This window comes from Stegodyphus dumicola, chromosome 9 (assembly GCF_044657685.1).
Source record: "Stegodyphus dumicola isolate Sdum_Otavi_A_Nest chromosome 9, ASM4465768v1".
NCBI lineage: Eukaryota > Metazoa > Arthropoda > Arachnida > Araneae > Eresidae > Stegodyphus > Stegodyphus dumicola.
In genome coordinates, this window is record NC_140776.1 from 145,069,001 (window position 1) to 145,083,609 (window position 14,609).

The window sequence follows — 14,609 nt, forward strand, 5'->3', positions numbered from 1 at the left end:
ATAAAAATATTGTAATCTAGGTGAAATAAATGCCCTATTTATGCACTCATAATGAAGTAACAAAATTCAAATATACACTTAAACAGATGCAGATGCAATAATATGCTATAATAAGTAACAATTCATTCCTAGACCTATGACATTAACCAAGATATTTTTTTCCTAGATTCCTAGACCAATGACACTAACCAAGATATTTTTTTTCATAGACATAACATTGAAAGAGGAAGGTTGCACCAGGCAATTTTCCTCATCACAAATAAATACAGATCATATTAGTTTGCATATAATGAAAATTTTTAGACGAAGGGAATTAAAATGTACAACAATTTTATGAAATACAAATAAAATTGCACCCTCAAACTGTTTTGCTCCTTTGCATGAATACTCAGCTAAATAAATGTTAAAGTCTTGTGCAAAAGTCTAAATTCCACCAGTTTAAGCATAAAAAGTAGCTGCCTATCCTGTTAGGGAAATAATAGTCCATTTATTTAACAAATAAGATAAAATAAAATTAAAAAACATACAATGCTAAGAGCTCTAAACACTTTCCACAAACTGTTTGCACACAGCAAATTTGATTGAACAAAAAATATCAGTTTACCAAATAACTACAATTGCAGATCAAATTTCTTATTACATGTAATGCTATATGGGAGTTTCCTGATTCAAAGAAGTACCACTAAATTAGGGATATACAATTAGTAATGGCATGCTGCTTTTTAGCCTTGATAACAACTACCAGATGAGGCATGGATATGACAAATTTACAGAAGTATTTCACAGACATGGTGTGCCAAATGACTTCTAAAATTTTTCATAAATCAATTAAGGATGCTAGATGTGAAGATATGCATGCTCATTTTCCCAGAATAATGCAAAACTGTTCAAAGGGATTTGTCCGAGTTTCTCAGAGTTAATTTCAGCAGGAAGTGTGTGTGATTATGGCTAAGCTTCAAGGGCTATCTGCCTAAGGGGAGGTATGCCCTCATGGATGACTTTCTAAGGGAAACTGGCTCATATACACATTATATATGGGGAAAACCCCGAAAATGCCCATGCAGCCATCCCGTTTGCAGGATTCGAACCTCTGACTGAACTACCAGTGTTCAGCGACTTTACTGCTCGGCCACTGGTGGGCTCTAATTTCAGCAGGAAGAATTCAAGGGAATGCTTTTTGAATAAGGTAGAAACCAACTGGAATCTGCAACAAAAGGACTGTCCTCTTTGCAAATTTCATTTCCATCTGAATGGCAGAAAAGCACAAAGGGATTTAATTAATCACCTAGCAGATTCAAGCTCTTTGTCTCTTGCAGTTTGTAAAATTAATTTTTTTTCTGTCCATGTACTGATATTAGACTCTTAATGTAGAAGGCAGGGGTACATAATTCTCAGATTACAACTTGGTTAATGATGAGTTTTTGTAGGCAAAAAATATCTTGGGTAACAATGCAGGCCTCGGTTTATGATGCATCACCGACTGTTGGTGGATTTCAGTTTTGAAAGATGACCCTACTGACTACTGATGAGCTAAATAAAATTTTCAAGCAGCAATGCGGAGAAAAATAAATAAATAAAAAAAATAAGTATCAGATTTTAATGCTCGCCCAAAAGGGTTTGTTAAGGTTTTCTACACTCTCACTGAGCTCGTAGTCTACCAGTCTTCTCTTGCACTCACTCCTTCTAACCCACTTTTTTTGTCTGTAGGTGTCTTTTTAGCTTTATTATTCAGCATCGTTTTCTTCATACTGACACCATATACAGTTCAACAGAAATATCACAAAAATTTTAAAAGCAGCGCATGTTCAGAATTTTTGATGTAGTGTTAAGTGTCAGCATACTCATCATCACTGCATGCTTATCAAAGCATGACAACTTGAGTAATGACTCATGTAACGATGCTTAAAACATTTTTTTTTTTTTATGTTAGTAATTGACTCATGCAGCGATGCCTAAACATATTTATATTGACATCACACTTGGCGATGATTACACATTTAAGTTAAATGCGCTAAAAAATGTTGCCGAGAAAAAAATTAACCAAAAATTTCTTTCCATATGCTAAAACTGGATTTTGTTGATGATACTCATAGACCCAAAGATTGCATTTAGGGCTATTTGAATTATGAATAACTGATTTGTTATTCACATAAATCCAGAACCTGTGCCAGGGCTCTTACGTCCGCACCGAGTCGCAGAATTTAGGACCTACAGAGTCTGCATCAAGCGATAAGATATCTAGGGCCGGCCCTCAAAAAGGCTTAAGTATATGTGGGAATTTATTTATTCAGAACTCTGATAAGCCTAAAGCATGTTAAAAAAATAGACATAAGTATAATAAATAAGTAAACCAATACAATTCAGGCTTAATCGTCTCAGTGCGCAATAGACGCAAGATAAAATTTAACGGAACAATTTGTTGTTTGTCACCAAGCTCATGATGCATAGCCAAATATGTAGAGTGAAAAATAGCTAAATTTGATGATGTAGCCGCTAATTTTAAAGGTTTTCGGATATCACAAAAAAAAGGTGAAATTTTCCAATTAACGGATTTTAAGAAATGTGGAGAAGCGGTAATAAATGAAGATAATATAAAAGAAGTTTTTCATTGTGATGACAATGCTTCAATCATCATCAATCAATATCAATTCAGCATCAATCAATTAATGAATGGCGAAATCTGTAGTATGGTTCTAGATTTAGAAAATACCGCTACCGATAGTGAAGAAAGTGACACAGAAGTTACTGAAAACGAGAAAATTTTGATTGACAAGTTAGTTGGATTTCTCGAAACAGCAGTGACAGGACTTCAACAATATAACTAAACAAGAGATTATGTCTGTCTACAGAATTAAAGAAAAAGTATTTGCACAAAAAAAGGAGGAACTTAAACAACTTACATTGAAACAAATGTTTAATAAGGTAAACAAATAAATATTAAGCTTTTTTTTTTTTTTTTTTTTTTTTTTTTGTAAATTTTGATACCCTTTAGATCATAAATACTTCATTAGTCATAAATCACGATTTCATATTTTCATGTCATCTTACTAGATTTAAACTGATGATCTAATATCCGGAAAAATCCCCAATCTGGAATCGCCGAAACTTTTATTTAAAAGAAGCCTAAAATTTTTTAAATTAGGTTTACAATTATTAAAACGTTGGAATATGCTAGGCACTGATCTCTGCATTTTTATCCAATTTCTTACAACACATAAAATTAACAGGTTTACATTTTAATTATAAGAATAAATAAACAAAAACTGTCACTAAAACTCTGTTTTTTGATAAGTTACACAGAATTAAATTTACATAAAAATACAAAAAGCAGATCATTAACAAGAAATCATTAACAAGCATAAAGTGAATTAATAGAACAGTACATATGAGTAAAATAATTCTTACCAATAATATACAATTAGAATAGCAGATGGTACTGATATAATCAATTCTAAGACTCTCCACTTTCTTACAAAATAAGCAATAAATCCCAAAATTAATTCACCAACAGCAAAAACTATTTGCATAATGTTAGCACATATAAGTCTCTTGGAAGTTCCGATGAATTCTACAGCTAGAAGAAAACAGAAACCTTAAATTAACGTGTTGTCAGAATTAAATGAGCATACAAACATTTCTTTTAAAATTAAGTGAATATATTCAAAAAGAATAATTCAATGTAGAATCAGCAAATTTTAAATATTCTGAAGAATACTATACTCAAAAAGCATAAAGACTAGACACATTTTCTTTTTCAAGCCAAGAAGCAAAAATTAAAATAAAAAAAATGTTACAGACAGCTATTAGATATTTTGTTTTTGACCTATTTGTTTTGGTAGCTTTTATACTATTATTATATATTAATAAATAACATTGTTCAGTTATATATAAATCATTACATCATTATAACATATCATAAGAATGTTACTCTGTAATATGAATAACAAAGTTAATGAGAGCAATAAATTTTACGAAATAAAATGACGAATGTTATCCTGTAATATGAATAAAAAAGTGAATGAAAAGAATAATATAATTTTATAGAATAAAAGAATATTACTCAGGTACTTTCTGATTATTTGCATTCCCACCAAAAAGCCAAGGAAATATGAGGCAACGCACGTCACCCAAAAATAGTTAGTTATGTGTCAACCTACGATATCCTCCAAAAGTACATATGTAGCAAGCCAAGTATCCCCCCCCCATTTAGGACCAGTCATTTGGAACCTAATCGTCAAGGAAGCGCTTAAAATGTATGACACTTTCTCCACACACATACCCAGGCCTATGCCGACGATTTCTTGTTAATCAGGTATGGCACAAGCCACAGAGAAATAGAGGAAAACTCAAACAATTCGCTTATATTATTTAAAGAATGGCCAGACAAATTTCAGCTGAAAATACTGATACAAAAATGTAAAGCACTTTACATTCCAAAAATGGCAGTTTCACTCAGAAATCCATTAATACGGATATCTAATAAGAAAATCAATCTGGAAAACAATATCCCTTATCTGGGCTTCATAATAGATAAAACTCTTGGCATCAACACATAAAATATATCAGAGACAAGCTCATAATCCTATGCAATTATCAGAAATTCACAGCTGCTAGCAACTGGAGGATATCCCCAAAATTATAAAAACTATGGCACCGTACAGTAACAGAAAAAATTCTACTACATGGCATTTCAGCTTGGAGCAAAAACCTCAATATTCATGCCGAAAGGCAATTACTTTCTGCAGAAAGACTTTTCTCCTGGCAATTACCAAAGTATATCGAACGGTCTCCCTCCCCAAGTGCTTTAAATTCCACCAATCACCATTATAACAGAACATTTGAGGCAACAAAAGTTAAAGTAGCATGACTGTGCCAAACCAGCACATTCAATAATACAATGTACCGTTCAACAGATTACGAAGAACATAAGCAAAATTTAGATCTACATCCAAACCATCTGTACGCAGAAAACCAAATAGCGAATTCTCCAATAGACCTTTTCCTAATGTTGTAAGAATCTATAAGGACGGATCAAAAACTAAAATGCGTGTCAGAAGTGCATTCTGAGAAGCCATCAGAGAAGGTGTGAAATTTGCCAGGAAACAACAAGAAAAGAGCGTTATAATTTCCAACAGTGCCTTAAGGCTTACAGTCTTTATGAGTGATCTATTTTTAGTCAAGGTCACCATTTATCAGAACATTACATCAGTCAGATGTTTATATTTGTGTTGGGAAGGAAGGGAAAACAAGTGCTGAGTCAAGGTCACCGTTTATCAGAACATTACCTCAGTCAAATGTTTATGTTTGTGTTGGGAAGGGAAAACAGGTGTTGCGCTGACCCAACCTTCAGCTGGAAACGGGTAGTCAATCTCCTTTTTCACTCATTCTTTTCGATGTTCTGGTTGTTTAAAAACGCCTAGAACAAGGTATCTTACATTAGAAGAAGCCCTTCAAAGATTTTTTGATGAAGAAACAGATGATGATAATGTTAATAATGACCAGAATGAAAGTGATATTGTTGTTGTTCCCCCAGAAATTGCAGAAGCTATTGACAAAGAAGAAAGGAATGGCAATGTTTTAAATAATGATAATGATATTTTACGAAATGATACTGCTGGGGAAGTTGAAATTCACGTAAGAAGTAAGTTTCAGCCTTTTAAAATCAGTTATAGGTCACACTAAAAAGTTTAAAAAGCAGAAGATCGAAATCTTGGAGTGCATAAAAAAGGAACTGTTAGTTATGTCTCAGGAAGAACATGAAGAAAGAGATAGAAGAGAAATTATAAAAGACAAAATACAAGGTAAAACTAGTGCACAGATTTTCGATTTTCGTTATGGTTTAGACATTTACTCTCTTCTCGTTGAAAAAAACATATACGCTTGGAAAAAAAAAAAAAAAAAAAACTACCAGAATTTATTGCATCTGAAGCCTATATGAGAAGATTTATTGGAATATTATTGCTTACAGGATATCATTCTTTACCTCAAGAAAAAATGTATTGGTCTTTTGATAAGGACATTTCTGTTCCTGTTGTATGAGAATCAATATCACATTTGCTGTACAGGAATATGAAGCAGAATTTGCATTTGACAATAGTCAAATTGACAATACTGATAAATTATATGAGGTGAGACCGTATTTAAACTTACTAAATATCACAACTTTTTACTAATGGAAATATAAAGTCTCTTTTAAATTTCAGACGCGAGAATGCATTATTCCTTTTGAAAACTCCTATTGAGAGTGTAGAATTAGCCATTTTATCGTAAAGTCCGCTGATAACAAAAGACTTTGCTGTAAAGAGTACCATAGCCAGACTGTTTACAGATGCAAAGTATGTAATGTAGCTTTACATCATGATTGTAATGAAGCTTTTCATGCTTGAATCTTTCAATTGAAATAATCTGTATTTGTAAAAGAAATACAATGTATATTTTAATATTAAATTAATTACAAGAAAAGTGATTTGCAGATTTATAAAACGTTATACAGCTAAAAAATAATCCTGCGCTCCTCTCAAAACATCACACGAGTACAATCCTACTCACTAAACATCCGCAGTCTTATTCCACTGACGTTGTGCGAACGCAACACTCGCTTTTTCCAAGAGCATTTTTATTTTATTTTCAATGTAAATTTATGTTATAAATGCTTATTTTAATATTTTTTATTATTTTCATGAGAAAAGAAACATTCCTTGTAGTTTTAGCAGTTAATGGGTTAAAAGAATTAACCACTACAGGCACAGCAATGACATATTTCCTGACACCACATGGCCCCTTTTCAGCCTATCTGTTTCGCTTCGGATTGCCCCACACAGATTCACGCATGTGCAGCTCAACAGGTACCATCAATCACTATAGGTTCGAGTGCAAAATCACCAAAGGCTTACAGTTCTAGCCGTATACAGCTGAATATGCACAGGTATGGCTGAAACAACTCCAAAAGAGTAAGCTACTATGAAACAAACTCAAAACTCTCATAGACTACCTGGCATTGAACTGCAAAAATCTAAAAGGTATCTAAATAAAAAAAAATATAAAAATCTGAAAGGTTTCAGATTTTAAATTACATCCAAAGGAGTGTTTTTTTAATATTTTGTATGTTACCTTTATTTATTACATATCATGTTCTACATACTCAAATTATAAAATTCAGTTTAACGTCAATATCGCAAATTAATTTTAAAATGAGCATATTTTTAGAATTTCCAATACACAGTCTCGCACGCTGGGGATAAAAGTGTTTTTTTCGTACAGTGTTGCCATTGCTTGCTTTGAAATTGTTTAGTTTTTTTAATCAAAAATTCGATGAAGTGTACAAAATCTTAAATCAATAATAAAACAAATTTCAAATTCAAATTAGGGCTTCCAAGTGCCCATATTCTATGGAAGATTACGTTATTCGAATTTTGATGGCTTTAGGACTGTTGTTTTATCACAATGCAAGAAACATACATACATTTATGCAGATTCTTCATTATTTAAACGATTTCAAAAGTGATACAGCCTTTTAAAGTTTTCAATGCAAAATGCCAAAACGAAATTAATAGTCCTTCACAGCAAATTGCCATTTTGGACTTTAAAAAAAAAAAAAAAAAAAGTCTTGACAAGGTCTCTTTATTAAGCACAGGTTACAAATATTTCGAAGTTACTTTATAAATTTTAATATTCTATAGAGATTTTTGGCTACACCTATCAACATTAGAATGTGCCACCAATTGAGTACAAATGCTGATAGTCATATAACAGGCGGTACAGCAACTCAGCTGGTGGTTAGTTAAGTCAGTAAGCATCTCTCCCCCCCCCAAAGAGCTTTTCACGTCTCCAGATAGTTTTTCATGAATTTCACTGTTTTACCACATTTTTGTCATATTCTGCGAAATCTAAAACTTATTTTTCTGCATGCACAGAGTATAATGTGGCTCACTTAAAGGTATCATGTACCTTCCCCCCTTTTTATCATAGGATTTCAGTGTTAAGGTTATGCATAATGCCACATTTGTGCAATTATCTGATTTTGTTTTAGCAGATACATCATTTCTGTTGTTACATCATTTCAGTGGGAATTGAAAGACACGAAGAGAACAACATCAACTGAGAAGTCTGCATGTCTTACATGCAAAAAAAGAATGAAAAAAACAAAGTATACACAAAGATGCTCAAATAAATGTTTCTCTCCAAAGACACTAACACATTTATGAATATGCTAGACAATGTCTGAATATGCTAGACAATGTCAGAAGTTAGCAACTTTTCAGTGGGAATGCAGATAATAAGAAAGTGCCACTACTCAGGTTATTTATTTATTTTTTTTTTTCTTTTTCCATGCATACAAGAAAATATTTACTTATATTTTAACTTTTCTAATCATGTTTAAAAAATTCACTTTTAAAATAATGAATGCAAAAACACAGAAAAAAATAAACATGTTTTACCTAATATATATCCAGTTTGAAAAAGTCCACTTACTGCAGCTGCAGTGATGAAGCGTAATAATGAGAATACATTAAAGCTTGGAGCAAAGGATGTGCCAACTGATGAAACTAACATTATTAAAGAAGCTGACATCATGACATTTTTCCGTCCATATCTGAAAATTGACAAATATATAAATGTTTATTTTGCAACAAAACTCTGTAGTATGAAAAACAGATATATTCTAAATATATTATATACTATAATATGTTATACAGTAAAAAGTCCGAAATCCAGATTCGTCGGGACTCTCGCGATTCCAGATTTTTGCAGATATTAGATCATCAGTTTAAATCTAGTATAATGGCATGTAGAAATTATAAAATTAAAAAAAAAAAAAAAAAAAAAAAAAAAACAACCCATCATCATCATTTATGAAATAATGAAGTATTTATGATTTAAAACGTATAAAAATTTTTTAAAAAAAAATAATACTTATTTGTTTACTTTATTAAACATTTCTTTCAATGTAAGTTGTTTCAGTTGCTCTGTATTTTTGTGTTAATACCTTTCTCTTTAATTCTGTATAGAGACATAAATTCTTGTTCAGTTACATTGTTGGAAGTCCTGCACCTGCTGTTTCGAGAATTCTGACTAACTTGTCAATCGTAATTTTCTCGTTTTCAGTAACTTCTCTGTCATTTTCTTCACTACCGGTAGCGGTATTTTCTGAATCTAAAATAATACTACAGATTTCGCCATTCATTAATTGATTGATGATTGAGAAGCATTGTCATTACAATGAAAAGCTTCTTCTATATCATCTTCATTTATTACCGCTTCTCCACATTTCTTTACAAAATCCGTTAATTGGAAAATTTCACCTTTGTTTTGTGATATCTGAAAACCTTAAAATTAGCAGCTATCATCATCAAATTTAGCTCTCATTCACTATACATATTTGGCTATGCATCATGAGCTTGGCGTTTAACGACAAGTTGTTCCGTTAAATTTTATCTTGCTTCTATCGTGCACTGAGACAATTAATCCTGAATTGTATTAGTTAAGTTATTTATCATACTTATGTCTATTTCTTGCACATGCCTAAGGCTTATCAGAATTCCGTATAAATAAATTCCCACATCTACTTAAACCCTATTGAGGTCCAGTGCTAGAGATCTTACCGCCTGATGCAGTCCCTGTGGGTCCTAAATTCTGCACCTCCAGATGGCAATAATAGCCCTGGTGCTGGTTCTGGGTTTATGTAAATAACAAATCTGTTATTTTTAATTAAAATAACCCTTAATGTAATCTTTGGTTACATGAGTATCATCAACAAAATCTATTTATAGCATATGGAAAGAAATTTTTGATAAATTTTTCCTCCTCATTTTTTAGTGCATTTAACTTAAATCTGTAATCATCCCCAAACGTAATGTCAACATAAAAAGTTACCATACTCCTTTATTATTCAAATACTAAAATAACAAAAAAATTGTTTAGGCATTGCTACACGAGTCATTACTCAAGTTGTCATGTTTTGATAAACATGAGGGATGAAAGAAAATGTATAATAAATAATAATTTGTCAAGTTGGCATCAGATCAATGATGTATCTATGCGGAATGTTTCGGTTTGAGATGTGTGCCAAGCAGATATGCAGCAACAGAGTCAAATTACTGATCATACAAATTTATGCTAAAATGTTAGTTTCTTCAATAAGAAGGTATTTTATTTAGTGTCAAAGTGAAATTAAGAATCGGGACTCTCCAGATGTGTTATTATGTGTGGAGGGGGAATCGCATGCGTAAAGCGTAGGAGAAAAATGTTGTTGGTTTTGAGGTGCAAATTTTAGATCATTCTGGATAATACGCGTATGGATTTCGGACTTTGTGCTGTATTTGAAACATAACTGTGACAGCATATTTCATGCTTTAAAAATACAACTAAGATTTAATTTTTTCTCCTTTAAACATTTCATTTTATTAAAAAATTAATACAAAAAAAAACTGAAATTCTCTTATTTCATTATTCTTTTAATTTTTTAATAGCACTAAGTCTTTTATGTTTACTACATTTTACTACTGTAGCTTACTTGAACTGGTAATTATTCACTACAGACCTTCTCAGCAAAATGTACTTATAATATTACTACAGTTCATAATAAGAACGGAAGTTTTCCTTCCTTCATGAAAGCCCAGTACTCCCGTGAAACCTTTCATAACCTGGGATGGTTTACAGCAATTACCAGTAATTTAATGGGAAATAAATTTAGGAATTCTAAGGCTATTACAAGATGGCTATTAATTTACACAAACCAAAACATGCTACCTAAAATAACATAAAAAACTCAATAAAGATAACATGTACAGAATACTAGTAATTTCATCTTCTAAAGCTAAAGACGGTAATAAGAAATAAATTTTTAGCAATAATGGCAATGATGATGACATGTTAAGTAGCTATGCAGTAATTAGTAATACAGAAGACAAGTGCACAGGAGAGAGTACAAGAATGCATATTAATACTTCATTTTGTTTGAAACTATTATATCACTACATCTACAGTTATTATGTCTGTTCTGACTGACATGAATGACTCTAAATACAACAGTACGTTTAACAGCTATGGTTGACATACTTTTCTGACTTACTTTTGACATACTTCATTAGAAGAGTTCTTCAAAAGCAATCAAAAGAGCTTGAATCTATGATCACAAAAGAAATATCGATGGAACAAAACTATGATCACAAGCTTTAAATCTCTGTGATCATAGTTTTGTTCCATCAATGTATTTAAAAAATGATATTTTCATTTTCCACACTTCTTCATAAAAGCAAAAATCATCTTAAGATTTGTTCCATAAATCAGAAGATGTACAAATATACACCGGAAAAATAAAGTGTATGGTTATTACATAAAATATATACTGTCAATAATTTATATGCTAAAAAAAGAGCATTGTAATAGAAACTACAATAAAACTTTAGGGCATATGTGAAGCCAAAATGTAAAGTCTTTCCCAGCTTTCAATACAGGCAGAGATCATGCATCATATAATGTATGAGATAAAATGGCCAGCGAAGAAAAATTATTTTGAGTTAAACAGAACTCGAGAATTCAACAGAAAGGAATTTATTACCATAATTCAAACACAAATATCAATCAAACTTAAAAAAATCACTTCTAAGCAGGAAATATAGATATGAATGATACATAAAATTAAAGATATCTATATGAACAGCTTAAGTAACCTTATAAATCGGTAGAACAAGCAAGATTCCTCCAACAAAGCTCAAAATCAGTAATAAGGGCATATCTTAAATTTAGTATTCCACAGAATATCAGATTTTTCAGAAAATTTTGGCAGAATGGTTAAAATTCATTCCATATAAACTAGAACTGTTATAGAATCTAAATAACCACAACAAAGCCAGATTTTTCAACAGTCGATACAATCATTTTGTCTAATAAATTGAGATACGCATTGGTTTCTGAATGAAAAATTTCACATGTGCAAAATTATACTTCTTTGAGTGCAATAGGTTTCACAATGTATCTTTTTTAATAAACAGCAGAAGAAGAAAAGAAAGAATAGATAACCTTGTTTTACCTTACTTTCTTTTTCTTATAACATTATTGTATAATATCCTTTAATATATTTTTCTGTCCACCATTTTCAGTAATATATGAGTGTGATAACATTCATAAGACTTTACTTTGGTTTTATGCAACTATGCTTCTCAACAACCAGTTTAGTTTTCTCTACTGTCTTTCACAGATAAAACAGTGAATAGCTGCAAAATTATGAGACTTTGAATCCTAGTGTGCATGTTTAAACATAGGAAGAATTTTAGACACTTTGGTAAAATGACACAAGAGAAAACACTATGTAACAGCACTAGATTCATACACAAGTGAGTTTGTGCAACAACCCCCTCCCCACAGATGCTGGGGTGGAAGTAAATAAAAGTCCTCAAAACTGGGGTGGAAGTAAATAAAAGTCCAATCTCCTTGAGGTTCTAGCAATCATTCTTTCTCTTTATTATTAAATCCATGGAAAAGACAACAACAACAAAACAAGCTGTTCTAAAGTGCAATGCCAAGCTGTAAAAGGAAAAAAAAAAAAAAAAAAAAAATACTGTGATTTTATTCCACCATAAATTGATGCCTGACGAAAACATTTGTACTAATTTGAAGAAAAATTTAATTATTCAAAATGCAGCATTTTTTTATTGGTTTGCTTGCATACGAAGTTTGCAACAAGTATTTCCTACAAACATATGTGACACTTTCTTTTTAGCAAGGACACAAAATTTGCATAGTGATAAACAATAAAATTTTCTTTGAGGTGGTAGGAAAAGAAAGAGAATTTTTTAAATATACAAATAATATAGTAAAAGTTTACAATAAATAGGGTGTCCCTTGATACTTTTTGCCGATTTTTATGACATCAAGAATGGCACAAAAAATTAATGTTTCCAAGATGGGTATCACCCAAAACAAGTTTAACCCAAACTGTTTAGAAAATCAACAAAAGTACTTGCCTTGTGTATTCTTGGCTATGTCTCATCATCAGCATCAGACAACTGCTGCATGCACATAATGCGAATCATGTAGTTCCGGAACTGATCCTAATTCTCCCGATCCCCGTATTTACAACACAACATAAACTCCACAAAAGCAGGAATACGAAATATAATTCGATGACTGTGGAAGATCAAGCTTGCGAAACCTCATGCTTAATGTGGCTTCCACATGCCCTCAATGGTGTTGGTATGAATGCCATTTTCAAGTGCCTTTTTTGCAACAAACTTCTCCTCGACATCCAATTGGTACTTAAGTTCGACCAGACTCATATCTTTTGTCAAACTTGGCATTCAGAGTTAGAACTAATTAAATCTTAATTCATATACCAATCAGTCATAGCTTTCTTACTCTTATCCTCTAAATATGAGGGAAGGAAATGCATTTATCTTAACAAACATGTCTTCATATAAATGACGGGACAATAATTAATTAGAATAAGCCAGTTAATGAAAATCAAAAGTCAATTCAATTAAAATTCTAATATTTCAAAATGTGTTTTGTAAGTATGTGATACACATACTACAAATCATGTAGACCTCAATCACTTAATCAATAAGTTCAAAGCAGATTAAATTTTAGAATCATTCAACAGATGCTTGGAACTCTATTAATGAGTTCCAAGCAGATTAAATTTAAGAAAAACATTAGCAGGTTAAAAAAAAAGGGGGCGACATAACACTGGGGAAACAGAGTTGATTCTGGGTTAACAGAAAACCGGTAACAGCATTGGTATTTGGCGCCATATTAAAGGGTATCTTTTTCTACACCAGAGCCATAATACAATTAGAGACTAAATATAATGAAGAAAAACTTACTTGTCAGCAATTGCTCCAAATCCAGCAGATCCAAACAATACTCCAACCATAAATATGGAATTCGACATTGCTCCATTCCAACTTTTCTTGCACACTATACTAAACTAAAAAAATCATTCAGTAAATAAAGAGCTGGAAGTCAAAAATATCTTCATCAAAACATAAATGTTTAAAACGTACTTCAGAAATGGCAGTTTCTTGAAATTCTGTATGTTCCCATACATAAGACTGACAGGAGACAGTTTTGTTTCTGTTAAATGCCTCATAACCACAATAGTCTTGACCTTTAATTGCTTCATAATGCATACATGGACTAGGAGCAGAATTCCCAAATTCATCAGTAATATTTGGCACTGCAAAATGTACAAATCTCTCCTCATACTGTGTTGTTCCATTATCACAATTAGGAATAAAACATCTGTTGAATGATTCATTAAAAAGAGAACATTAATATCAAGAAAGATACAAAAGTATTAGAATTAAGTATAAAAACCAAAGAAAATTTATATTAATTAGTATTAATTAGGAAAACTATATTAATTTTATACTTAGATAGTATTTTAATATGGTATAAATAACTTTTTGGAAATATAGTTTATATAAATTAAATAACAACTGAATTAGATATTTGGTGATAAGTCAAATTACCTTCATTTCATTCAAAATAAACTTAACAGCAGACACGTACATTTTAAAAGCTAAGGATATTATTATTATGCAGATTTATAGACACAGAATCTCATGAAACTTATTATGATTTCCATATTTAAAATATATGCAGTAAAA

At 31.4% G+C, this 14,609-nt stretch overlaps 1 protein-coding gene across 6 annotated transcripts in view; it reads right to left on the reverse strand.

Moving 5' to 3' along the window:
- LOC118203212 (organic cation transporter protein-like) overlaps positions 1-14,609 on the reverse strand; it is a 90,813-nt gene that overhangs the window by 39,231 nt on the left and 36,973 nt on the right. For all 6 annotated transcript variants that reach the window (XR_004760525.2, XR_004760526.2, XM_085824195.1 and 3 more), the window contains exons 2-5: positions 14,004-14,241; positions 13,824-13,927; positions 8,439-8,593; positions 3,406-3,574 (exon numbers count right to left, since the gene is read on the reverse strand). Coding sequence is in view for 4 of the 6 variants with exons in the window: in XM_035375477.2 (XP_035231368.1) it covers positions 3,406-3,574; positions 8,439-8,593; positions 13,824-13,927; positions 14,004-14,241 (666 nt within the window). In the remaining 2 variants the exon portion in view is untranslated. The remainder of the gene's footprint in view (positions 1-3,405; positions 3,575-8,438; positions 8,594-13,823; positions 13,928-14,003; positions 14,242-14,609) is intronic.